The 26,122-nt window shown below is 36.4% G+C and overlaps 1 protein-coding gene across 1 annotated transcript in view; it reads right to left on the reverse strand.

The window, feature by feature from the left end:
- Positions 1-2,201: 2,201 nt before the first annotated feature.
- Positions 2,202-26,122, reverse strand: part of LOC135222661 (origin recognition complex subunit 5-like) — a 91,780-nt gene continuing 67,859 nt past the window's right edge. The window contains 15 exon segments of the mRNA XM_064260804.1: positions 2,202-2,846; positions 3,529-3,641; positions 4,093-4,118; positions 4,121-4,214; positions 4,863-4,994; positions 7,462-7,543; positions 8,753-8,892; positions 9,738-9,745; positions 10,567-10,698; positions 11,545-11,734; positions 21,116-21,163; positions 21,165-21,206; positions 21,208-21,236; positions 23,062-23,233; positions 23,666-23,751. Coding sequence (XP_064116874.1) covers positions 2,801-2,846; positions 3,529-3,641; positions 4,093-4,118; positions 4,121-4,214; positions 4,863-4,994; positions 7,462-7,543; positions 8,753-8,892; positions 9,738-9,745; positions 10,567-10,698; positions 11,545-11,734; positions 21,116-21,163; positions 21,165-21,206; positions 21,208-21,236; positions 23,062-23,233; positions 23,666-23,749 — 1,338 coding nt within the window. The 5' untranslated portion in view covers positions 23,750-23,751 and the 3' untranslated portion in view covers positions 2,202-2,800.

Raw genomic sequence — 26,122 nt, forward strand, 5'->3', positions numbered from 1 at the left:
AAGTGTTGAACCCATATCAAAGAAACTTTGATCTGGTCCTTTCCCATTCACAGGTAACAGCAAATTAGAATCTATGCACATGCAATCAATTCTTTAAACAGACAACTTTTGCTTAGTATGTACTGCCAACATAAAGGGTCATCTGCACCTCTGACCCCAGCCAAAGCATCATGAACATCAGAATCATGGGAATGGTTGGAAAGAATCAAAAGAATGTCTCCAGCTGCTACTGTGATACAACCATAAAAAATTGCCAAAAACCAAGACCTCAAGGCTGCTCCTTGGCAGAAAGTAACTATATGGAGGTAATGGACAACTGTGAAGTCCCAAAATGAAATAACATTCCCAAGCCATGCCTGTGGAATAAAGATGCTAGCATTCATGACAGATATTGCCATTTTGAGCCTATCAAAAATATTACAGCTATTGTAATTTGTTTCATAGATGAAATTGACCACTACAACATAAAACACATCATAGGTACTTAAATAACACTGCCATAAAATTGTGTAAAAATCTTAGTCATATGAATCATTTGAATGTCTGTAACTAGTTTAGAATATCTTCCATTTCCTCTCTCCCCACACACACTTTTATTATTTGAATATAAATTTAGCCAAAGAATCATGGGCTGGGACCTATGAGGTCATTCACTTCTGAAAAGGAAACAGGGTAGAAAGGTTTAAAGGTATAAAAAGTGTAACAGGAGGAAAACCTCACAGTTGAACTAAAAATATTTTGGAGTGGAAAGTAAGATGAAAGAAGAGAGTATGACTGGAGATATAGTAAAAGGAATGAAAGGGATTGTAGCTAGGGACTGAGGGACGTTGCAAAGAACCTTAGGTAATGTCTACAGTGTACAGCATGAGGTGCACTGATGGCACTGGCCCCCTATTGAGGCACTTTCATTATTGATACCGTAATTTTATGTTTTTCACAGATATATTACAAAATTATTACTTATATTCTGTGGTATACAAAATGACCTAAAATTTTAAACAACTGTTTTTCTACCATAAAAAGTGTTTTCTGATACTATAAATTTAAGCCTATTAAAGATACTCTACAACATTATTGTTATTTAAGTGGTATATAAGAAAACTTTGGCCATCATTACATGTTGAAAAATACTTACAGTACAAAACCAAACATTTGATAACCAAATGTTGAAGCTAGGTGCTATTTGTAGATTATATATATAACACAATAAGACATTTGTATGAGACAAGAGACATCTTATTGTATTGAATTTACTTATTTACCTTATTCTATTCAAGATATGTTACCAATGTAACTGGAAATAAATCACAAATGTGAAGTAATATATTTCATTGCCAGGTCTAACTTTGTTATAAGAAACCACAGTATTCTGCATTTACATTTGAGGGTGGGATTTATTAATAGTCACTAAAACCAATTACTCTTAGTCCACTGATTTCTTTCTTTTACACTTGACCTTAACATTGGAAGAAGTTCCATAAATTTCCTAGACTTTGTATTTAGAAAAAAAACATGTTTATGACGGCAAGTACAGTAATTCAACGTGAATTTATAAAAATATATTCTTTGCACATCCATCCTCACAGCTCAGAATGAGTGAATAAATGTGCAAAGGATGTTTATGTTTAAAACCTTTAAAAATAGAAACTGGAAAAAAGACTGAAACTAATGGAGAAGTAACAAAATATTTTGATGAGGGCAAAGTCAAAGATTACTCTTAAACAAACAAGTAAACCCTGAAAAAAATACATCATCAACAAAAGATGCAAAACTGAATTAAAAATATAGTAACTTATGAATATTACAAGTGCTGAGTCCCATCTTGAGATACAACAATGGGTACCAAAAGGGTGCCAAAAGCAAACTCACTAGATCCTCACTAAAAGAATAACAATAAACATGTGAACTACTTAAGAAAATAGTCGATTATGAAAATCACTTACAAATGGAATGAATATAACAGCACAATAACTGGGAAAAAAGGTAAAGCCTGGAAAGCACACAGTGCTGTGGACCCAAAAACTTAGGAGTCACACAAAAAATGAGAAACAGTGGTTACCAGACAGTGAATGGGTCCATTTCACATAGAATAAAGGCTAATTATAATTAATTGGTATATAACAACACACATGAATATGTAAATATATATGTAATTATATATATAGTAACATATAATCAATCTAGGTCATTAATACTATTAATAATCTCAACATTTTATTAGAAAATGGCTATTATCATAAAAAGTTAGAAAAGTTTCAGATGAGTAATTCACTACTCTTGACATTTAGATTTTAAAACTTCTTAACTGTAATCATATCTAATATAACAGGAAAATATTCAGGTGGACTTTTGAAATTGGGTTAAAGGTACCTAAATACACATCTCCAAATCATATTATAACAACAAGATAAAGGGCAAACTTCTTGTTATACAATTTGTAATTTTCAAGAAGACTCAATTTTCAATAAGCAAGCACCATTTAAAAATCCAATTGTGTTCCAAAGTGAATGACAAGGCAATACTGATAGGTCAGAGGATGATTTATTAATATTTCTGCAGTCACAGTATGTTTTGATATATAAACATGTTGATTATTATAAAATGTCAATACATGTTGATTATATAAAATGTAAATACATGTTGATTATTATAAAATGTCAATACATGTCCATAACTGTAACTATTCATTAAAAAATTAATAAACTGCCCATAAAAACAAGAGTTAATCTACCTCAATCAATATGTTATACAAAAACAGACACCTGAGGAGGGAAGTTTCAAAGACACAATGGGCTCTCCCTCAAGCAAAATCATACAGGTACTTTACGATGTCAAAACCAACAGTCCTGAAATATGAAAATTTAGCATTAATCATTAACGTGCAATGTTAGGGTCCTAAACAACATATAAAATTAATATGAAATGGATAAGTACAAAACCTCTCAAGCTTCCACCCCAACTTTAAATTCTGAATTATCATTCTCATACTATCACTATGGAATAAATACCAAGTGCATAAAAGAAAAAAGGTTGCAAAATGAAAGAAAAAATACAGTAAGCAATACTGTACAAATATCAAGTCTTCATTGCAAACAGCTCACAAATAAGAGAAACAAACAGCTAAACAAGATCGGTTAACAGATGAACTTGTTTGCTCTCATTCATTTTCACTATCCTTCAGTGAAGATGAGGACAAAAGGATAATTTCAAAAAACAGCGCTTCAATACAAGTTCTGATGCTGATCCATGACACAATTCCTTTAAAGAACCATCTCAACTAGGATCTCTCTACCTAATGAACAAGCATGAACACCCACCCTCCCCCCTCCTTTGGAAGACAATTTTATTATATGCCTTTAAAGTCCTGCACTACGTACATGTGTGTCTACCTATTGCATATTTTTAAAAATTATGTCATCAGCATAGAAACACAAGTAGGCATTAAGATAATGAGGAACCTGTTCCAGTCTATAGCAAGAAAAGTAAGCTTTGTCTTTGGAAAACAAAAAATTAAAAACTTATACAAACCTTGCAATCCCACGTATGAAACTTAAGGAAACAACACACTTGTATTTAGGAGCATCCAGCTGATCATCTCCTCCAACTTGTGTTAATAATTTCAATGTTACCAAAGTAGAGATCTGCAAAAATTGTCACATTTCTAAGTATCTAATGGAAATCTGCTCGAATTAGCAAACATGAAAAAGTCACAATAGCATGAGACTTACAATAGAGAAAAATCCAGATATGTAACTATATAAATATACTTTTAAAGCTATACAAGGAGCTTTCAAGAATTTGTATGATTCCCCTTTTCAATCAATTTAAAAAGGTAATCATACTTATTCTTGAAAGCTCTGTATGTATAGTTTTATTTTGAAGTATATTTGTACAGTTACATAACTGTGCATCTGTTTATTCATTTAGCATTACATAATTTTTCATGAAACTAACAAGTAACGGATATTTCCTTCATAATGATTTTCAGTTATAATGAATGTCATAAAAGGGTGGTGATGTGTAATCGTTAACTCCTGCAGTCAAAAGAAATGTAAACAAACTTTTTGAGAATTTCACAGCAAAATCACTTACCTGAGAAAATATGTTTGCTGTAGGGTTACTTTATCTTCAACAATGGAGTAGAAAATTGCCATTAATCGATCAAGAGGGAATGGTTTGGGTCCCACCAACTGACTGCTAGACTTCTCCTTGGCCTATGAAACAGAAAAATTCAACCATAAACATAGCAAACTATAACATGTGACATATTGGGTTACCTACAATCAAAAAAGATAATCTCCATAAATGGCATGCTTGACAGCATAATAGGTATACTTTACTCAAAGTAGCTCAGAAAAAAACAACCATGAAAAGAAGGCTCTCCTGTTGGATAACCACTCCAAGATGAGACCATGAAGCTAACAAAATAATAATGCAGGGGGACAAGATCCTTTCTGCATACAGTACTTTAGTAAACGCTATGTGTACCTAAGCACTTGGAAGTTTTAGAAACTGTTGAATCAGACTGAAAAAAGCCAAAAGTGCAGCATAAAGTTACATTAATACAAGAGTATGACACCTAACAAATTTTACATAGTCCCTCCAAGAGAAATATTTGTCATCTAGTTCACACATACAGCAACTACTTTTTATAAAACAGTAAAGCAGAGGAAAGTGTATATCGAGCAATGACAACACATTCTAAGTACAGAATTACCTCCACCATCAAAGTACTTTTCATGCTTATGAAATAAACCCCCCTAAAGAGGTGTCAAAAACTCTTTCACAAACTATTACTTCAGAAACAGAAAATGTTGTCTTCCAATTACTTAACTTTCCTAAGAAACTGAATAATTTCTCACCTTAATCATGGCATGAGTCTTTCTCTGCTTTCCATGGTGTTTGACAAAAAATCTGCGATCAGTTCTTGCAGGATTGTAAGATGCTAAGTATGCTGCAATCAGCAAAAACTTGGAATAAAATGGTAATTCCACCTGTCCAAAATAAAACCATAGCAGATCAATCCAGTAATTGTGTTATCCCATTTAGAACATTAGCAGTAGTTAGTATCAAAACACAAAGCTCTAGTTAAGGGGGCCGGCTGGCTAATGCCATTCTTTAAGGACAGGACTTTGATATTCATACCACTTAATAAGGTGACTTGGGACATCTCCAAACCGCATATGATTTCGCCCCTGACCTTCGGTTTTGACACCAGGGCGATTTATCCCGAAAATAACCATTTTTCAAATTCTATCTCCTCCCTTGATATTAATATTACGACCTGGGATTACTACCATATATAGACTTGATGTAGACTACAATCAATTGAGTTTTTTTTTTCTAAGTCTTGTAGACCTCCATCAAATGAGTTTTTTTTTCTAAGTCTTTTTTTTTTTTTTTTTTTTTTGCTAGATATGAATTTTTCACTATGGTAAAAAATAAACCCTATAAATTAGGAAAACAAAATTTATAAAAAAAAAAAAGACAAAACAAAAAATTTGAAAAAGGGCTTCATTTGATTGTTCTATAATGTCTTTCTGAGTTATTTACCAAATTCCAATTTTATAACGACAATATTAATAAATAATGATTATTATAAATGTATATTTCTTTATTGTGTATTAACAAACCAAAACTATTTTATTTATCATAATTTAATCATAAATGATGATCCCTTGGCTCATATATTGTAGCTTGGGGCACTGCGTCAGGCAAGACAGGGCACTCCTTCCTACGCAACTCTCTCTCTCTCCTTCACTAACTCGGCTTATTGCGGCGAATTTTCTTCTGTATGTTAGCTAGATGTTTTCTAGTATTTTCCGTTTTGGCATGATGAAATTCTTGCCGAAACAAAAATAAACAAACGTAAATGCAAGAGAATGTCAAGAGGTGAAATTCGAAGTTGTACTCTCTTTTTTCAAAGACAATGTTAATAAATCATGATTATTATGAATTTCATCTTCCTTTATGGGTATTAATAAACCAAAACTATGTTATTTATCATAAATTAAGATCCCTTTGCTCAAAGACCGTAGCCTGGGGGACAGTGTGACGTGTGCTTCAGGCAAGACAGGGGCGTTTACTTACTACACAACCCTCCCTCTCTCTCTTCAATAACTACGGTAAAATCGCATATATATTATGATATTCTGTAATTATATTAGAGTGAATTTTCTTCGTCTTTATGTTTTCCTTGTCTTTTCCTCATTGGCATGATGAAATTCTTGCCGAAACATAAATAAACATATGTAAAAGCAAGCGAATGTCAGAGGTGAAACTCGAACGTGTAGTCTACTTGAAGTCTGTGATCGCACTGAATCATGGTTCAACTTGATACTCCCCTCTGCGACCCACGGAATCTCTACAGATGCCATTTCTCACAATTTCTTTGACAATAATTATCAAAATTTACGATAACAGAAGAAATATTGCATTTTCTTGTATGGATAAATGTTTCAGGCTTATTGAGTTATGCTACTAATTACCCTGTAACTACGAAAGTAAGAGGAATTTTGACGAAATATTTCGTATACGTATTCTCAATTGCCACATGAAGCTCCATGAATTTTTTCATGACTGCATTTTTCACCCTATACCCCCATATATAAGGGTTCCGGCCGGCCCCCTTAAGATGAGAAAAAAGGGCTTCCAACCTACTGACGTTCTTTGTTATTCACAGATACCAACAATTCCTTGCATACACAATTTTTATTATAATATTACCAGTTTTCCAGCTGGTACTAGAATGATTTATCCTAAAGTTTAAGAGGCCGAGGTTGTTGCATATATGAACAACTTGAAATTATCATATATCATTACAATTGCTAGACAAAGAATACAAAGTAGGGTCAAACATTCAATAATTCCAATCATTTACCTCAACCTTTAAGCAAGTTACCACTTTTTACCAAACCCTACAACTACAAATATCATATCCATATTAGGTACATTCCACGTAATGATGCTCATGAAGGTGAGTTTTACCACTTCAAAATAATAGTGTACCAGAAATACATAGAGAAACCACTACCAAGCTGTTTTGTGCTAAGTGGTTCAAGTTTGTCAAACTTTAGGTTCAGCTAAAAATGAGTTTAAGACTTTCTCAAAACTTAAACTATGCAAAAGATACACTTATGGAGTGCACTCAACTGGTTGAAAAGGCATGAACATACAGTCTTAAAATGTTAAAGTTTACTTGTACATAATAATATCATGTAATTTAGAACTACTATATAATTTTATGATAGTCTATATGACTCAGAGGTCTGGAAGAAATAATCCTTATTATTATTATTATATATGCCTATGCTATATGAACATATCAGGCATACCTCTATGTTTAGGTAACTGTCTTGATACAAACACAAACACATGACAGCATATATTGCTATCTACTGAATGATGCCTTACACTACAATTTAAATTTCAAAAGTAAATGAGCTGCAATAAAATTCTTACCTTTGTCCCACTTGATTTTATATGTGGAAGGTCGTGAGTCATCCCACTCTCCGTTAGCTGCTGCATCCTTTCAAACTGAGCACTGAAAACATACAGATGCATAATATTTCTTAAAAACTTAAAAAATAAATACAGTAGTTCATGAGACATTATACACACTAATTCCACATCAAAAAGTGGGGGAAAATTTACTACTGCACTCAAAACATCCATATTGTCGGTAGGTTTTGTATATGCATAATATATTCTACAAATGTTCATAACATGTATAGTATTAAATTTCTTAACATTTCTTTTATGCAGTAAATTTGCAAGTTAAAATCAGCAAATCAATTCCACACTAACAAAGAGCATTATTATTCTTATCAGGAAGTTTAGCCAACAAATTAAGTGCCTTCCTCCTCGTCTTCATCACCATCACTATCCCTAAGCTAAGGGTCAGATTGCAGTAACAAATCTTCTCCAGCCATTTCTGTCAAAAACAGATTCTCTGCTAAACCCTTCTTGTTATCGCCCCTCACTTTATCACACCCTTTAACCCTTTGCCTTCCTCTCAGTCTTCTAATCCTAACAGGTTCTATCTAAGCCTTCTTTACTCATCATTTCATATAGTAATCTTTACCAATCCGGCACTTCTAATTTTTTTCATTTCCGCCTTATGCACTGAGATCTCAAAAATCCACCTCAGCAACCTTATCTCTGCTCCAGGTGTCCCTGGGTCCTCCTTCTTTCTTAATGCCCCTATCAAATTCAACAAATGAGGCATTTTTTTGATGATAAAAAAAATCCAAATATTTCTCTTCACTAATGATAAATACCTACACACTCATTAATAAAACAGCAAAAAAGGAACAGAAGCATGAAACTATTAGCAGGGCAAGGCCTGTCCATAAAAGAACTCGTCTTTATTCATTCAAAACATCAAGTCAACTGTCCATGCTTTACTAGGCAGGTAAAGGTTTTCTTTAACAAATTTTAAAAATAAAAACTTTTATTGTTTGTTTGTAAAAGCAAACCTAAAACAGTTTTTTCTTAACAAAATCTTTTACATTCATGCAAAATAGCAAACGTTTTTACATGAAGAAAACTTCTACAAAGGTGGGAAAGCATCTAAAGCAGAATACAAATGAAGGTCCTTATTCCAGTAGGAACAGAACTGCAAAGAATAGATATCTATGGTTCCAATTTACCCTCGGACAATATAACAGACTGTCTTTAAAGGTCTTACAGAAATAAGTTTCTTTAACACAGTACAACATAATCTTATAAATGATTGAAAGACAATCCCTACCTAGATACTTCTCGAAGATACACTGAATCTAAAGCCTTTTTTAGGTGTGGTTCAATGTTCCTCCATAATTTTCGAATGTCATCTTCAGTAGCTTCACCTTTCTGAATGGGCTCACAGTAGGTTTTGAAGTGCAACAGGACCTGTTCCAAGAGGAAAACAGAAATTTGGCACTTAAAACATAAAACAGTGGTACTCTTCTTACAATAAATTTTAAGCCATATATGACAAACTCAGAAGTATTACCCAATGTATATAATACACAAAATTCCAAATCTTCAAATGAGTCATCAAACCGGACAGTGCAAAAGTTAAGTAAATTCCACGAGAGAGCACAACACTGTTACAAAGCTGGTAAGGACATTCACCAACTCACTCAATTTAAAGTCAATATTTCGTCACAGGTTGATTCCAGTCAAAACTGAATGTAAAATAAGTTTTATATCAAGAGACACAACAGTATTTAAAGACTGGATACATTACTATAATTCTGCAAATGTTGTATTGCCCGTTTAACTTCGTGTACCTAGCAAATTGCAACTTATAAGAGCTGAAACTGACACCAAAGCACTGGACTCTTATTTAAAGTGAAGGTCACAGCCACTACAAGTCACAAGCACTACTATATTTGTGTACACTGTTGGAAATTTTTACTTCTTGCACTATAAGCAGTCTTATTACATGAACATACTGTATTATACCTGGATAAACTTCTGATTAACAGTACTTACCATGTATGCCTCAGATGTCTAGTAATAAGCCTTTCGGGATCTTTATCTTTTGGACAATTTGATTTTACCCAGCAATGGTAACTACAGTTTAGATCATTGTAGGAAAGTATCTTGAATGGCAATCTTTCATAACTTATATTTCAAAAGAAAACTTTCTAAACTGTCAATTTTGCTTGGCTCCATTGGATATTGCCACTTGCTTTCCAGAGCACCAATTTCATTATGATGAGGTGTCTTGAATTCAAACTACCCAGTACCAGATGTCCTTTTCCTTTGTCTTTTCCTTTTAAAACTATGAAATATTCTTGGCAGTTACTGATGTTGATGTGCATACATTTAAGAAAAGCTGTGAAGTGCCTGGGACCACAGCCATAATGTTATCACTTTGACACATTTATGCATACATACTGCTCAATGGAGCCATTCATTCATATTCCTGCTTGTAAACTTGATTTCCATTTACTTTTATTCTCTCCACCAAGTTTTTAACTTTTTTCATATTGGGATTTTATTCTTCATAAGCTTGCCTTGCAATTTATAGCCTTCCTACATTTTTCAACAAGAATTTGTTTGTTTGTATGGTGTTTTTACATTGCATGGAACCAGTGGGTATTCAGCAACAGGACCAATGACTTTACATGACTTCCAAACCACAGCAAGAGTGAACTTCTATCACCAGAAATACACATCTCTTATCCCTCAGTGGAATGCCCGAGAATCGAACTCACGGCTACCAAGGTGGCAGGCCAAGACCATACCAATCACGCCACTGAGGCACTTATTTTCTACATAATGTTTGTGCATTGTTTCAAGGATTTGCATCATTTTCAAGCAATATACTCCATATCTTCACTTCTAAATGTATACTGACAAAACACATGGTAAATGATGGAAAATATTATCCTTACAAACCAAAGATCATGAATCAATGAACTGCATTAAATGAATAAAAGTGTAAAAAATTTCAAATTTTAAGCATGCACACACTATACTTCAAACCACATCCCTGACATACTTCAAATAGTACCACTTTTACTCAGTGCAGTCAGTAACAATTCATACCCAAAAATATCGGTAGTAACATACTGATGTTTTGAGTTCTGTTAAAACTCTTTGAGGCCAAGTAGAACACACTTAAAACAATGTTGACGTAAGTTTTGTAAAAATGACTAGAACATGTTGATGGCTGTCCTTTCATAAGAATTTCAACCAATTCATCTGCAAAAAAGAAACATGAACTATCAGAAAATATACATTAGTTGAAAATGCATCCCAATAATCTTTTTACCCTTTTCCAATTTCCCTACAAATAAACTAATTACAGTTAATTTTATTTACTCATTTGATCTACAAAGAATCACAATCTCTTACATTTTTATTTTACAAAAAAAAAAACATTTCTTCATAATATATGATAACACTATTAAAATCTATGACAACAATATGTCAGCAAACAGAGCAATGTAAGTGGATTGCATATTAGTTGATTTCTAAGCATATTGAAATCTATATAAGAAAAATCAAAATAGAAATAGGCTACTAAGAAATCAGTGCAAGGAAAGTTCAAAGGATGTAGTCATATATTATATCCTGTGCTTACATTACACTATATGACACATAGATAAAAGTGGGCATGGTCCCTCCAGTAAACTAGAACATAATTGTGGATGTAGATTAATGAATAACTATTGCACTAGCATTGTGGAAACCACCATATACAAGCAATCCTGACACATGCACTTATGCTGCAGTATCAATCCCTCCTGAACCTCCTAATGCTGTGAATGTGGTGATACCTAAAATACTTTAATGACACTCCAACAGACCGTTAGACTTAGCTCATCCTTCAACAAGTGCTTTTTCAAATTATGTTTGTTGTTGTACACTTCAACTTCCTAACTTGCAATACCAACTCTTCTCTCAGTAGTACTATGATCCAAGGTTTCTCTACCTTTTGACAAATATTAAATTCCTCTGCAGCATTTACGCATCGTCATTTATACAGTCCTTTGTAATATACATACAGTAGTATTACAAAAATATTCCATCAAGTATAAACTGTACCTTTGGTGTACTGAGGGAAATGATAAACAATTGGCTCCATCATCCCCGTAGATGAGCGAAATTTGTCAATGGCCAAAGTTGAACAAAATATCACAGTGATATTGACATCTCCTGCCAATTCTTGAAGTCGGCAGAATGCAGGGAGAATGTTGGCATCACAGTCTCTCAATCTTTCACAATTTTCTATCACCTGTAATAAGAGAAGCAACCAAATTAAAAACTGTACCCCATCTTGTTTTTTTTTAATGAAAGTATGTATAATTCTCACAAAAGTAATATGGCTAATACATACAAAGGACATTCAGAGTTTTTATACAGAAAAAAAAAACATTAATTTGCAGATGCTTGTGTAGGCATAACCAGTCCATGCATACTCAAATTATAAGAGTTGTTAAAGGCCAAGTGAGAGATCACCTGCTATTATGGGTCTTGTAGGAATGTTCCATTTGAGGTACGATATGTTTTCCCTGTTATGTGTATCTCTTTGCACGGGTTCGGGAAAAAGACAAGTCAGTTCCCGCTCATCCCTTGATCTGTAATCAACTCATGTACTGTCGGCCAAAAAACTCGTGGCAGAGTTTCATAATTTTTCGTTCACCTGCCTGACGCACGATTCATGCCTTATTTATCTATTTTTCTTTTCAAAGATGGAAGGAATCATGTGTAATGACGTTAAAAACAGTCACTGATATCTTTAGAACATTATGTTATGTTATTGTGTTAAACTATTTTCCATATAGCAAAATTGACATGAACGAAACGAAGTGATAAAAACGTCATATCACAACCATAGATATACATTACCAAATAGATAGGAGACACCTATCACTAGTTAAGTATCACATATACATGGTCCTTAAATTATCATTTCAATATTAAGTTGAAGGTAGTTGAACTATTTCATTTGTTAAATTTTACAGAAAACATTGGAATCTCACAAAACGCTATCAAATTTAAAAACAAAAAGAAAAGAAAACGATATCGTAACATCGTGAACCAGGCGACCTCACTCTATTGCTTTTGATTTCATGTGCACAGGAATCTAATGTCAATGTGTCATTTATCGGTCTAAGAAACATCCCTCGATGAGCGAGAGAATTATTGCACTGCATTCGGTGCAAGTTCCTGTTGGAGAGATATCAAGAAAGCTTGATAAACCGGAGAGAATCATACAAGATGAATAAGATTATTTAAAGAACGACAAAATTTAGATTATGGGCCTAGAGGTGGAACACCTCGGAGCACCACAAGAGAGCAAGACAATACAGTAGTGTAAATGTTGCTGAGCAACATTCACTTGTGAACTTTGAATTCTAATGCCTCGTCACGACATTGCTGAACCAGGAATCATAACTAGCTCTACGCTTATGACTGGTGTCTGATGAATACTTTAGATGGAGAGGAAGAGATTTTTAAATCTACACTCGAAATCTTTGTCTTTGATAGTTGTCTAATGAATAAGTCTAATGAATAAGCAAACTTATCTTTGATGGATGAGAGATTCAGTTAGGCTTACTCTTTTTGTTTTATTTTTATCGGTGGCCAGTGAATACCACGGATAGGGAGGGAAACAGTTTCAACGATGCATGCATTTTTTTCTTCAAAACCTGAAGAATCATTTTTATTGGGAGATACTTTATTAACATCGGCTAATCCTTCCATCACTCCTATACGCCACCTCGCTCTCTTCTACATCTCAAGCGACTTGATCCGACTTCTCGCTACGAACTCCATCGTGCGAAAGCATCACAAACGATAACGGTTATTTTAAAATTCTCCGTGCCGACAACGGACGCCTTAAAATGCATGTTTATAAAATATTTTCTGCTCAAAGAAACTTTATCTTTCATTCCACAAAATATGTGCATACACTCGTGTTACCTTGTAGCCGCCAAAGAGCAACCCTTGATTAAAGCAGTAGGTTTTTCTTTGAAAAAAAAAAAAAAAAAAAAAAAAAAAAAAAAAAAAAAAAAAAAAACATATGAAATAGACTTAAACGAGAACGTCACATTTCATATTTCTTATCCTTTCAGCTACTTATAATATGCTTATGGTAGTAGGTCTAGGTATACATGTGAAACTAATTTGAATTAATTTCTATTTAGAAGAAATGAATAGCTACAGATAGATCAACCTAAGAAAGGTTTAATGAAAGTAAGCGCTCGTCAGTTTTGACTCCCACAGCTTTCCAACGTGTCCAAATGAAACAGGATGATATGCAAGGAATTCGATAAAAAATAAGACGGAATTATATACGTTTGATTTTTTTATGATTGCTTTTTGACTTTGAATAGCAAGGTCTGAGTTAATTATGTTAAGCAATTATGAAAGGGATAAGAAGAAAGGCGAACATGGCTAATAAAACAAGAAAAACGGGAATAATCAAATAAGGCAGATTAATATTCGATTTAAATATTCATTAATATTACGTATCCGAGAGAGTATAATGCTGAAAATAAGACCTAGACTAATCTTGTGAGAAAATCAGAAGTCCAATTAAGGCCCACTAAATGTGTCATGCAAATTATTTTATTGATCAAAGGACAAAATTAGTTTAATTAAACATCGTTTTCAAAGAATGTTAACACCTTGATGTATTATTTATCGGCTGTAGGAGACGAAATGACAACACCCCAGTGCAGTACGATAAGTTGAGTCAAGAACTCGAGCGGCAGCAAAGCCCAACTTCAAAATCTTCGGTATGCTGTCACGAAGCTAGAGTTGAGAATAAAATTAGAAATCGTGGACCCATCGGTATATATTTTCCTCACTTTGCAAAATGATTATCTTTAATACGTTGAATAAGTCTACTCAATTCTAATGTAATTTATTTCAAGTATAGCACCTTTGAAAGGATATTTTATTTATTGTTAAGTAAATAATCTGGCACCTGCATATGGCAATATTTCCATAACGAACAATGAATTAAGAAACTACGCCAATTCTTCGTTGGCCGTCTGTACATTAAAGGAATCAACTGGTCCCGAGTATGTCTCAACCTGCTTACATGCGCAGTGATTCTCGTTCCAAAGCAGGACCTACAAGATGCTGAGACGAGGCATCACAACACACCCAGGGTCACAGCAAGACGTTCCCCCAGGGGCACTGCAAGCAGGAATGCAACACCGGCACGCCGGCACCACGAGGGACAGGACTTGTTACAGGCTTTGGTTGGCCTCATGGCACAAGGAAGACCACATGGTTCAGCCTCGGCAGGTGTTAGGGCGATGTGCCCTGAGAAGTGTAGCTATGAGATGACACAAAGCAGTTTTCGAGAATGGTGTCGCTCTATGAGTGATTGGCTGGCCTTAGGAAACGTCTCAGGAGAGAATGCACTTATCAGTATCCGGTTAAACTGCGATGAGAAGTTAAGGATGACTATAGATGCAACGCACTCAGAGGTTCAGTGGAACTCATTAACGACCTCTGAGGCATTCGACAGACTGGAGGAGATCACGACGAAGTCTGTGAATAAGGCAGTGGCATGGGACAAGTTTTTTCTCAGCGCAACAAGGCGATCAAGAAACCGCGAAATCTTTTGTGCATAGGTGCCAACAATTGGCCTTAGATTGTGGGTTTAAGTGTCCCCATTGTCGAGCTGATCTGAATGATTTTGTGTTAGTTCAGCGGATAACAAGTGGTTTAAGCAATGTGGGACTTAAGCAAGAGATCCTACAGGATCATGAGGTTTTCAATACTGTGCAGAAATTGTTACGTAAATGTGAAATTTATGAATCTGCAGAAAAGGATAGTATTAGCGCTCGTGGAAGGGCAAACGTAGCTAGTTTGGTAAAAGATGAGATAGGCTTAGGCCTAGTTGAAAGTGGGTTAGAAGGTGAAAGTAAAATTATTGCTAGCTATAGGTCTAATAATAGTGACAAGGGACACGGCGTGGCCGTAGTAGCTCGAAACCTACTGGTAACAGTAAGTCAGATACCAGGTGTAAAAAGTGTGGTGGTCGTTCTCATTGGCAGGGAAAAATGTCCTGCTGATAATGTTAACTGTTTTCAGTGTGGTATTGTGGGGCACTTTGCCTAAATTCTGTTGTCAAGGGGGGCAACAGCCCGCCAAAACGGCGCCTATTGTGGACGCGTCTGTTACGTCATGCACTGTTGCCTATCCACCTGCGGACAATCGCCAGGTAGGCCTATGTGCGGCAGTGGGGAAACTGCCGATGGTGAAAATAAAGGTTAAGCATGAGTTTTCATGTGAGTGTGTCGTTGTTGAGGCTGTTCCAGACACTGGGGCAGAAGTGTGTATAGTAGGGGTAGATTTGTTACCAAAATTGGGTTTGAAGGTACCTAATCTCTCTCGGTGTAATGTCATTGTAAATCACGCAGGGGAGAAGTCATTGAGAATATATGGGTCTGTTGATATGCTAATAGAATTGGGTGATAAATCAGTGAGCACTAGTGTTATCGTTGTTCAAGGTGCTTACCCGTTTTTATATGTTTTCTTTAGGAGTGTGTAAATCACTAGGTCTAGTGCATACAAAGTTTCCCATCATACTGTCGCTACCGTGAATGACGTCACTCGGAAACCCTCTGCGTCGACTAACCCCCGCCAAACGCCTGAAGAAAACGTTCTCACACGGGTAGGGGGTGGTGGTCGTCAGCGCGAGATGCCATACGCTGCCACGAGGAGAATGTCCCTAGCTGAGGGACTGGCTACTGCAACGTTTTTTGCGAAGACTACGTTCAACGTTTCAAGAAACCCTCTGCCGATGATGAAAGGAGCCCCTCACCACATTCACCTGAGGGAAGGTGCCATCCCCACCCTATGCGTGTCATACACTATACCAGTTTCCTAAGCATTGGGAGGCCGATGTTAAGGCTCAGCTCGACGAAGATGTCAAATTAGGAGTAATTAGGGAGGTCCCTGCTGGTACAGCTACGGACTGGTGTGCGAGGATGGTAGTGGTAGCAAAGAAAAATGGTAAACCACGGAGGACCGTGGACTATCAAGAGCTGAATAAGAATTGCAAACGAGAAACGCATCACACATGTGCTCCTTTTGACATGGTCTCGGGTGTGCCACTTCGTACATATAAGACTGTAGTTGATGCCTATGCCGGATTCCACCAGGTGCCATTAGATGAGGAGAGCCGACAGTTGACAACGTTTATTACACCATGGGGGAGATACCAGTATTTGTCGAACACCTATGGGTCATTGCGCAGCCCCCGATGCATACACGAAAAGGGTTCGATGACGTTATTATTGATGTACACAGAAAGTACAAGTGCATAGATGACGTGTTGTTATATGACGACAGTGTTGAGGGAGCCTTTTGGCATACTTATGATTTTTTGCAATTGTGGAGATAATGGTATTACGCTGAATCCGGATAAATTCCGATTTTGTCAAAGACAGGTAGAGTTTGTGGGGTACGAACTTGATTGGGATAATTATAGACCTTCTAATGAGCGTATGAGTGCCATTAAGAACTTCCCCATGCCTGCAAGCCCAACTATCACGGATATAAGATCTTGGTTTGGACTTGTGAACCAAATTGCACCTTTCGTGGCTGTAGCACCGGTAATGGAACCATTCAGGGATCTTCTCAAGAAATCCCTCCCCCCCATCGGAAAGTTTATTGGGACCAACGCCTTCAAAACAGTTTTGTTGCAGCCCGGGACAGCATTTGCAAGATGTTGGGCGACGGACTGAACATATTATGATAAGACAAGGCGCACTGCTGTTGTTACCGATTGGTGCAGAGAAGGAATGGGATTTGTTATATTGCAACAATATTGCAATTGCGAGGATCTCAATGCCCCTTTTTGTTGTAAGGGGGGATGGAAACTGGCATTATGTGGCAGCAGGCACCTGACGGAGGCGGAGGCCGGCTATGCCGTCATTGAGGGGGAAGCGGCTGCGTAGTATGGTGCCTTAGGAAATCGAGATTGTTTTTATTGGGATGCCCGAATTTCATTTTAATCACGGACCATAGACCTTTGGTAAAACTCTTTAGGAATAGGAGCCTAAAAGACATTGCAAACCCGAGACTACTAAGGTTGAAGGAGAAAACTATGCAATATAGTTTTACCATAAGATATTTGCCGGGGAAGAAGAATTCGGCAGCCGATACGTTATCAAGATACCCAGTGATTCGCAGTGAAACTACCGTCAAAGACGAAGAAGAGGAGGAACTTATGAACGAAGTTTGTATTGCCTCCATGACGTCATCGCTGGCGGATGACGTCATTACTATGGACTGGGCTACCATGAGGGGGGAAGCAGAGAAGGATCCTGATTATTTACTATTGCAGCGACGTGTCAGCGAAGAGGGTTGGGCCGTCGTCAAGGTCTCAAGTGGAGCCCTGCCTAAAACCTTTTTTCAATGTACGTGATAGTCTGAGTGTCATTGAAGGATTAGTCACATATGCAATATGACGAGGGGCATGTTCGTCTGGTAGTTCCGGAGGCACTACGTTTACGCATTGCAACCAATTTACATTCAGGTCATCAATTTTCAAAAAACTGACTCCATGATCAGAAGAGCACGACAGGCAGTTTATTGGCTGGGATTGAGGGTGGACTTGGCAAATATAGGGCACAGTGGTCATGATTGCAAACGTTGCGGCACCTTCGCAACAAAGGGAAAGTATTATATACAACCCCCTCCCCTCCCGAATATCCGTTTTTGCAGAGAACTGTTGCAGATTTATTTCAAGTAGCAGGGAGGCAGTATATGGTCTACGCCGATCGACTGACTGGATGGATGGAAATTTATTTCTTCGCTAACGGAACTACATCCGCGAGATTTATCCCAGTTTTTAGAAGATATTTTATGCAGTGGGGAGCACCTGAAGAAATATCAGTGGACGAGGGCACGAATCTAACGAGCATGGAAATGAGACATTTCTTTGGTAAGTGGGGGGTATCTATGAGAGTGTCGTCTGCTCACTACCCCCAGTCCAACGGGCGGGCAGAAGCTGCTGTGCGCACCGCCAAACGAACATTAATGGGCAATACTCTACCTGATGGAGGGCTAGACAATGACAAGTAGCTCAGGCGATATTGCAGTATAGAAATACACCATTACGTGGTTATAGATAAGTCTCCTGCCACAGCTGCCATGGGTCGCCAACTTCGAGATTCGGTGCCAATGTTAAAAAAGTTATCATTTCGTCACCGAGCATTGGTCGGAAACCTTGTCCGCAAGAGAGAGGGAAAGAAGCGTTGTTGAGCAACGAATATCATCCAAGTATAATGAGAAAGCCAAGGATCTTTCCCCCCTACAAATAGGGGAGAGGGTAGCTATCCAGGATGTGACTACACGAGCCTGGAATAGAAGCGGGGTGGTGGTTATTGAAAAGAATAGATACCGCCAATATCGCATAAGGTTAGACGGGAGCGGAAGAATTTCGACAAGATATCGCAAGCATTGAGATCCCTACCACCCACACCACCTGAGGGAGAACCTACTCCCACCGCCTCGGGGAGGCTGGCCCAGTACCCACCCAGGAGAGAAGTAGCACTAGGGTACGTCGTCCCCCGCAATGGCACGATGTTATATTACAGAGTAATTCATTTTAGTTTGTGTTTAAGTAAATATCCCCTAAACATGTCAAGTTTTGTGCATATACTTTAATCCTGATTATTTGGGTTTAATAAGTGTTCCTCTTGTCATGTTTACCATTTATGTATGTTCCAGCGCTGTGTCCGAAGGACTATCTTTATTATAGCTGAATTCCCTTTACTTCATATGTTACTACCTTTACCAGTTTTATTATTTTTGCAACTAAAAGGAAGGGGAAAGAAAATTTCATTTTACCTTATGTTTTAATTAATTACTATGGTTTGGGCTTTTGAAACATGGGGAGCTTTGATCTTAAAGGGGAGGTGTCTAATGTTCCCATTTGATGGTTACGATATTTTTTGTTTTGTTTTATGGTGTATCTCTTTGCACGGGTTTTGGGGAAAAGACAAGTCCAGTTCCCGCTCATCCCTTGATCTGTAATCAACTCATGTACATTAAAGGAATCAACTGGTTCCGAGCTATGTCTCAACCTGCTTACAGGTCTCCTATCTTAATTCTCTACTTCTATTCTTTCCTTCATCTTATCACAATAAACTATTCTAGCTTGCTTAGTTTTTGTTTTTAGTCATTAATCTGGCATCTCTCATTCAAGACTGTTTTATGAATGACTTCAGCAGAACTAATGAAGCACTGGAAAACAGCAAGCACTAATCTACTTGTCAAAGAGAATTAATTAACATTAACAGAGACTATGGTAAAACACAGCAAAGATATCTCATGAATCTCAGGTCAGTTCTCCATTTCACTGACTAACTAATCTACATATAAAAGCTTTGAGGTCTACAATGCAAGGAAACAAACAAGCTTAGGTACTGGTAAGGGACCTTACTAATTTAAGAGATCTTGCAGCACTTCAGGTGAATTTCAAAGGAATCAACAAGAATTTCAAGGTGCATTTTGGGACTGAGGCAACTCACTTGAGGCAAGGCCTGCTAAAGTGGAGGCTACAAATCCCTCAACATCAGATTTCCATTATTAAAAAAAATGGCTTACCAGACAATGAATCATTTCTAAATGCTCACATGATTCAAACTTGTACCATGAAAATGACAAAAAATTGGATTAATGGGAAATGACCAAATGGAACAAACAAAAATATAGAAATTAATGCAGTTGGGAACCAATGGAATGCTGCTAAAGGCCAACTTGATTTGAAGGACTCCCCAAAAAACTCTTCATAGACATCTTCATCCAACAGTGAAACTCCACCTTGCCCTCTTATCAGTGGATGTCAAAGAAAGATAAGAAAGATGCATTTGCCTGGATTTGGGACAGTGTGAGTCTTCTGCTACACTTCAGAATAGATAGGGATGGAAAACAGGTCCCCCTTAGTACAAAATAAATGAAAATTATAGCCAAGAATAAAAATCATAAATATCACTAACATCATTCTGACACATCATATGAGAAAAAATGGTGGCAAACTCTGGAAACTTCTAAAGCATGCAGCAGAACACTGGGACCTGGTACTAACTACCACAATCTACACGATGGATGAAATCAATGAGCACAAGGGATTCTTTTGGGACCCCGTTCCTTTAAGAAATATGAGAAGTTCCATCTGGCAAGAAAGTAATGTGAGGATTAAGATTACGGGAAAGAAGAAGAGAGATACTGCCTATGCCAAGTTGGAAAGGAGTGCAGTCAAGACAGCCAGAGAAGTAACTATAGTCTATGCTTGACAGTGGGCCAGAAACTCACAGAAAAACAGTAAAGTAGAAGAAAACTGCAAAAGTAAGAGTCAAATGCCCAGCAAAAAAGGAAAGATAGTAGATGCAGGGGTGAGAAAACAAAAGCAAAGGTTGGAGAATGCCAGTACAGCATTAATATCTACCATAAATATTTAATGACTTTTCACCCTGAGAAGGGTTGACTCCAAACTTTCATATTAAAATTACAAAAAATTGCATTGGAAATCTAATATTTGTATAATAATGTCAATAAGTACAGTGCTAATTTAAAAAGCCTGGTATAATTGCAACAGACCTACAAGAATACTTCAGGATCTTTTATCTACAATACTTACTATTGCCATTCGTGGCTTCCCAATATCATTATTAATTACTTTAAGGAAGGTGAATAAAATCACCAAAGTTATCACAAGATGCATATGAAGTTATATCCATTACCAGCAGATGGAATTGTTCCTGGAAAAAAATAAAAGGTACTGTAATTATAAAACTCAGTACAAAACCATCCACAAAACAAGGTCTCAGTTGCTATATGAAAAGTATGTGTAGACTAACAATATTCAAAGGATGAAATAAAAACCAATTCCTTTCTAAAACCAAATTTTTAAGATTTTCCTATCCTCCAAATTTTAAAGATTTTCCTTACCTAACATCTAACCATGCCAACTTCACATGGGTACAGGCCTTCTACAGATTTTTATGCTGTATAACACCTCAACAAAAGCAAAGTAAAGTATGTAAGAGAACATAATTCAAAGGCATCTGATGCTGATGCAAAATAAAATTACGTACCTATAACTTGTCTACAATGTATTTAGTAAATTTCCGCACAAACAGCTGATCAAAGGAATGGTCTGCACTAAGCAACAGACATGGAATATACAATTTAAAAATATTTTGTTTCACACATACAAAATTTATTCACTTATGCTCACTGCTTTCCCTCACACTAAATGCAAGTAACATGTGCACATACATATATACAGTGTCTTGTAATGACACAAAAAGCCAGAATTTTTTTGTTTACAGCCAAAACCAAAGCTTATCTTATTCTCAAACCTAAGTCTCAGCAATTAATTTTCTAACTAAATTTTCCACAAAATCTTCAACAACACTGCCTGAAAATAGCTCAAACACATGCTCAGAGATAACAGTAGAATTTAAATCATAGTCCCCTTACATTCTTACCTAAGAACAAAAATGGCCTGATCAATCTAGAGCTCAATAGTACTTAATCTGTGACTTTAAGAGGTTTTACCAAATGATGTTACACACCTAAAGCAATTATCCTCCTTAGGGACAAATGGGAAACTAAGGATGATACATGAGGGAAATGGATTTCAAAAGTTTGTGTGCACAGAATCAGGATTACAACCCTTTGATGTTTGTTGTATGGTGCTTTTACATTGCATGGAACCAGTGGTTATTCAGCAACAGGGACCAACGGGTTTACGTGACTCCAAACAACGTCGAGAGTGAACTTCTATCACCAGAAATACACATCTCTCACTCCTCAATAGAATGGCCGAGAATCGAACCCGCGACCACCGAGGTGAGAAGCAAACACCAAACCAACCACGCCACTGAGGCGCTACTTATGAGAGAGATCATTTCATTTGTCTGCAGCGCTAGACACTCAATCCTAGATCATCTCGTGAGCTGATACCTTTCCTCTATGTGGAACCTAAGATGTCCTTCATTCACTCATAAGGAAGCTACAACTATCCTATTGCTATGCTGTTAAGCGCTGTGAAAGGGCTCAGACGGATTTCTCCTTTTAGTATTCAGTAGACCACATGAGAACTCTTTATCTTTTAAGTTATGCCTGCAGCCTACACCATTTAATGTGCATAAATTACAATTGGAATGCTAAATCTATTTAAATCAAGAGTACAGACTGTAATCTACAACTGGTAGAGAATGGGTTTGAAGCATCCTCAACAAATCAAGGATTAATGTTCCCAGGCTGCCATTACTTTCATGCCCCACCTGCACCGATAATGTTGTCTTGCTGAGTAAAGAAAAATACATGTACAGTAAACTATTTGTTCTGCAGTTTTGCCCTAAAGATATGGTTCAATGACTGGGAAACAATGCCTTGTTATTATACAAACTAGTATACTACTACCTGCTCACTACATTGTACGCAAGATTACATTATCTGAGCTAGAACTCTTTCAAAGCTATTTTGGGGCAAAGTAATGAACAAAACATTACATACACTTCTTGATCCATTTTGTCATAATAATGCAATACTATAACACTGGACTAATTCACTCACCACTAAGATTGTTTAGTATGGTTTCATATATAACCTTTGCTGTATAAAACTCTATACAATTAACATGGCTAATAATGACATTCAGTTTTTCTAAGACAGACTTTGTTACTAAGGTCTTCCCTGTTCCTCGGTGTCCATACAAAAATAGACTGCAGGGCAGCAAACACTCATCCTGAAGAAAAAGAAAATATGTATAATGTTAAATGATTTATAAAAAATAAATCACAAAAATATTCAAGCATTCATTGCTTTACACTATCAGTTAATTTTCAACCAACAAAACTTGCACATTATAAATTCAACAGTATATTCAGCCAACTGCCATGATCTTCAACAATAATACAATGACAATAATTCACAAATGATACAATTTTCTTGGTTTGGTAAACATTACTCTCTTGTCATCAACATCCATTAATATTCAATATGTTCTTTTTGGCAAATAATGAAACAATTCCAGTAGTACACTGGAAAACCAGACTTATACATACTCAGGAGGCAATCGTAATATAGGAAGTAATTTGGTATTATCTCAATCTAGAAAGCAATGGTAAAACAATTTTACTGATATATTTAGTAATAGGGACGATATAAAATCCCTCACCTCTCCCAGAATGTTCGCCAAGAATTGAATCTGGTCACGCCTGCAAGGTATTTGAGTTTGTAGATCAGATATTATATTTTCCATTTCTGTGAACAAAAAGAAAGTTCTGCTGAATGATATGTACATTGAACACCAATTTCCATTTTAAATTTTTTCCTTATAGCATTGTAATGCAGAGCATAGTCATTTGAGCTCAACATTCATAATAGTAATATATGTATACTATAGTATATACAGTTTAGCTTCTGAATTTTAACATAACAGATGCAACTAAAAAATATGAAATATAAACTAATGTAAAAAATTGATATGTGCATTAAGACTGCCACTATTCTACATAGCACATAGTTACTATTTAAAAAAGATGATGAACTTCTATTGGAATGACTAAAATGTGCCAAGATTCATGGTGGGATTGCAATGACAAAATTGTCATTACAAATGAGAAAGTTCCTGATAGATAAGATACAGTGTGCAAAGGATAATAAAAAAAATCAATGAAACTTCACTGCAATTATACAACACAGACTTCAAATTTCTCTCAAAAGCAATCAAAAAGGGACTTTGACGAAGGAAAAATCTATTTCTGGGGGAAGACCTGTGTCGCCCGGTGAAAAGTTCCTGTAGCTGACTTTTCTAAGTATAAATAGCTTCTAAATATACCAGAGAAAAAAGCTAGCATGGTATGCTGAGGTTACTACTCTTGTGTGAGCACCCAAAGGGTGTCGGGTATAAAGTACAAGGCGAGTGGAAGCCACTATTCACAGGTTTTCTGCCAATTAGTGTATTATTATTTTATTACTATCATCATCATCATCATAAACAGGCCCGAAAAGGTATTAGCTTGCTGGCCCACTTCCACAAGACAGAATCAACAAATGTTAAAAACCAGCAAACTTGTTCACAGAATTTAGTGAAAAAGGATTATTAGAATACTACTCAACTGATAGTTTCTCTGACCTTTTAACCTTGGGCTACTATGCAGATGAAGAAAATTTTAACCAGATGGACTTGTAACTAAGCATCCTACTAAACCTTAAATAAGCATCCTACTGAACCCACTTTTAGGGTCTAATATGCAGATAAACAATCTCTTAACTACTGGACTTATAACTATGCATCTACTAAACCCACTTTTTCTGGGTCGACCTGTGTTCGCCGGTGAAAAGGATCCTGCTATCCAGACCGTTGACTCGGCTCACCCCATATGGAGGTTTTTGAGAGGGAAGACTCTAATTGGCAGGAGACCTGTGAATAGTGGCTTTCACACTTCCCCCGAACTTTTATACCGACGCCCTTTGGGTGCTCGCGCGGGGGTAGGGGGTAATAACCTCTGCATACCAATGCTAGCTTTTTTCTCTGGTATATTTAGAAACTATTTATACTATAAAAGTGGATAGCAGGATCCTTTTTCACCGGGAGGGCGACACAGGTCTCTCCCCAGAAATAGATTTTTTCCTTCTTCAAAATCCCTTTAATACCTGAGCTTTTCTAAGCTTTCACTTCAGACTACTTATGGAACAAATCATGATATGTAAATCATATCAAATCATGTTTTAAAGCTAGTCTGTGAACTTGTCCTTTCAGATAAAAGAGCCTCTGGAGTAAGATGAATCCATACAATTTCTTGTCTAATAATGGTGAATGTTGGTGAAAAGGTGAATATCGCTTGCAGTTTTACCTTGCAGCTCACTGTACACAGTACATATATAAAGGTTCTTTGCAAGGAACCCTTTAATTGACCTAGCATTGCTTTCTACATTTTACTTTTTATATAATCCCATTTGTCTCTTCCTGCCTGGATGTCTAGCTTCTTTAACTTTACCTTGATCCAATCTTTTTATCTAAAAAAAAAAAAAAAAAAAACCTTCAGGAAAGTCCTGTGAGTCTAGAAAATATTGACTCAGTCCTCACATTAAACTAAATTGCTTAATAATAATAATAATAATAATAATAATAAATAATAATAATTGGCACAGAAAAATGTGCTTGGTAAACATACAAAAAGGCAAAGTGACAAAGTGACAAGGACTGAAGGGATAAAGCTACCAGATGGGAATAGAATTAAACACATAGATGAGACAGGATACAAATATTATGTACCTGGGAATAATAGGAGAGGATATAAAACACCATGAGATGAAGGACACGATCAGGAAAGAATATATGCAGAGACTTACGGCAATACTCAAGTCAAAACTCAACGCCAGAAATATGATGAAAGCCATAAACACATGTGCAGTACCAGTAATCAGATACAGCACAGAAGTGGGGTGGACGAAGGCTGAACTCCGCAGCACAGACCAGAAAACTAGGAAACACATGACAATACACAAAGCACTATGTAGATGGGAATAACATCTCACCCATATGCAGGAAGTGTAATATGAAAAACAAGACCTTAAACCACATAGCAAACAAATGTCCGGCACTGCAGAGAACCAGTACAAAAAGAGG

This window comes from Macrobrachium nipponense, chromosome 8, assembly GCF_015104395.2.
Source record: "Macrobrachium nipponense isolate FS-2020 chromosome 8, ASM1510439v2, whole genome shotgun sequence".
NCBI lineage: Eukaryota > Metazoa > Arthropoda > Malacostraca > Decapoda > Palaemonidae > Macrobrachium > Macrobrachium nipponense.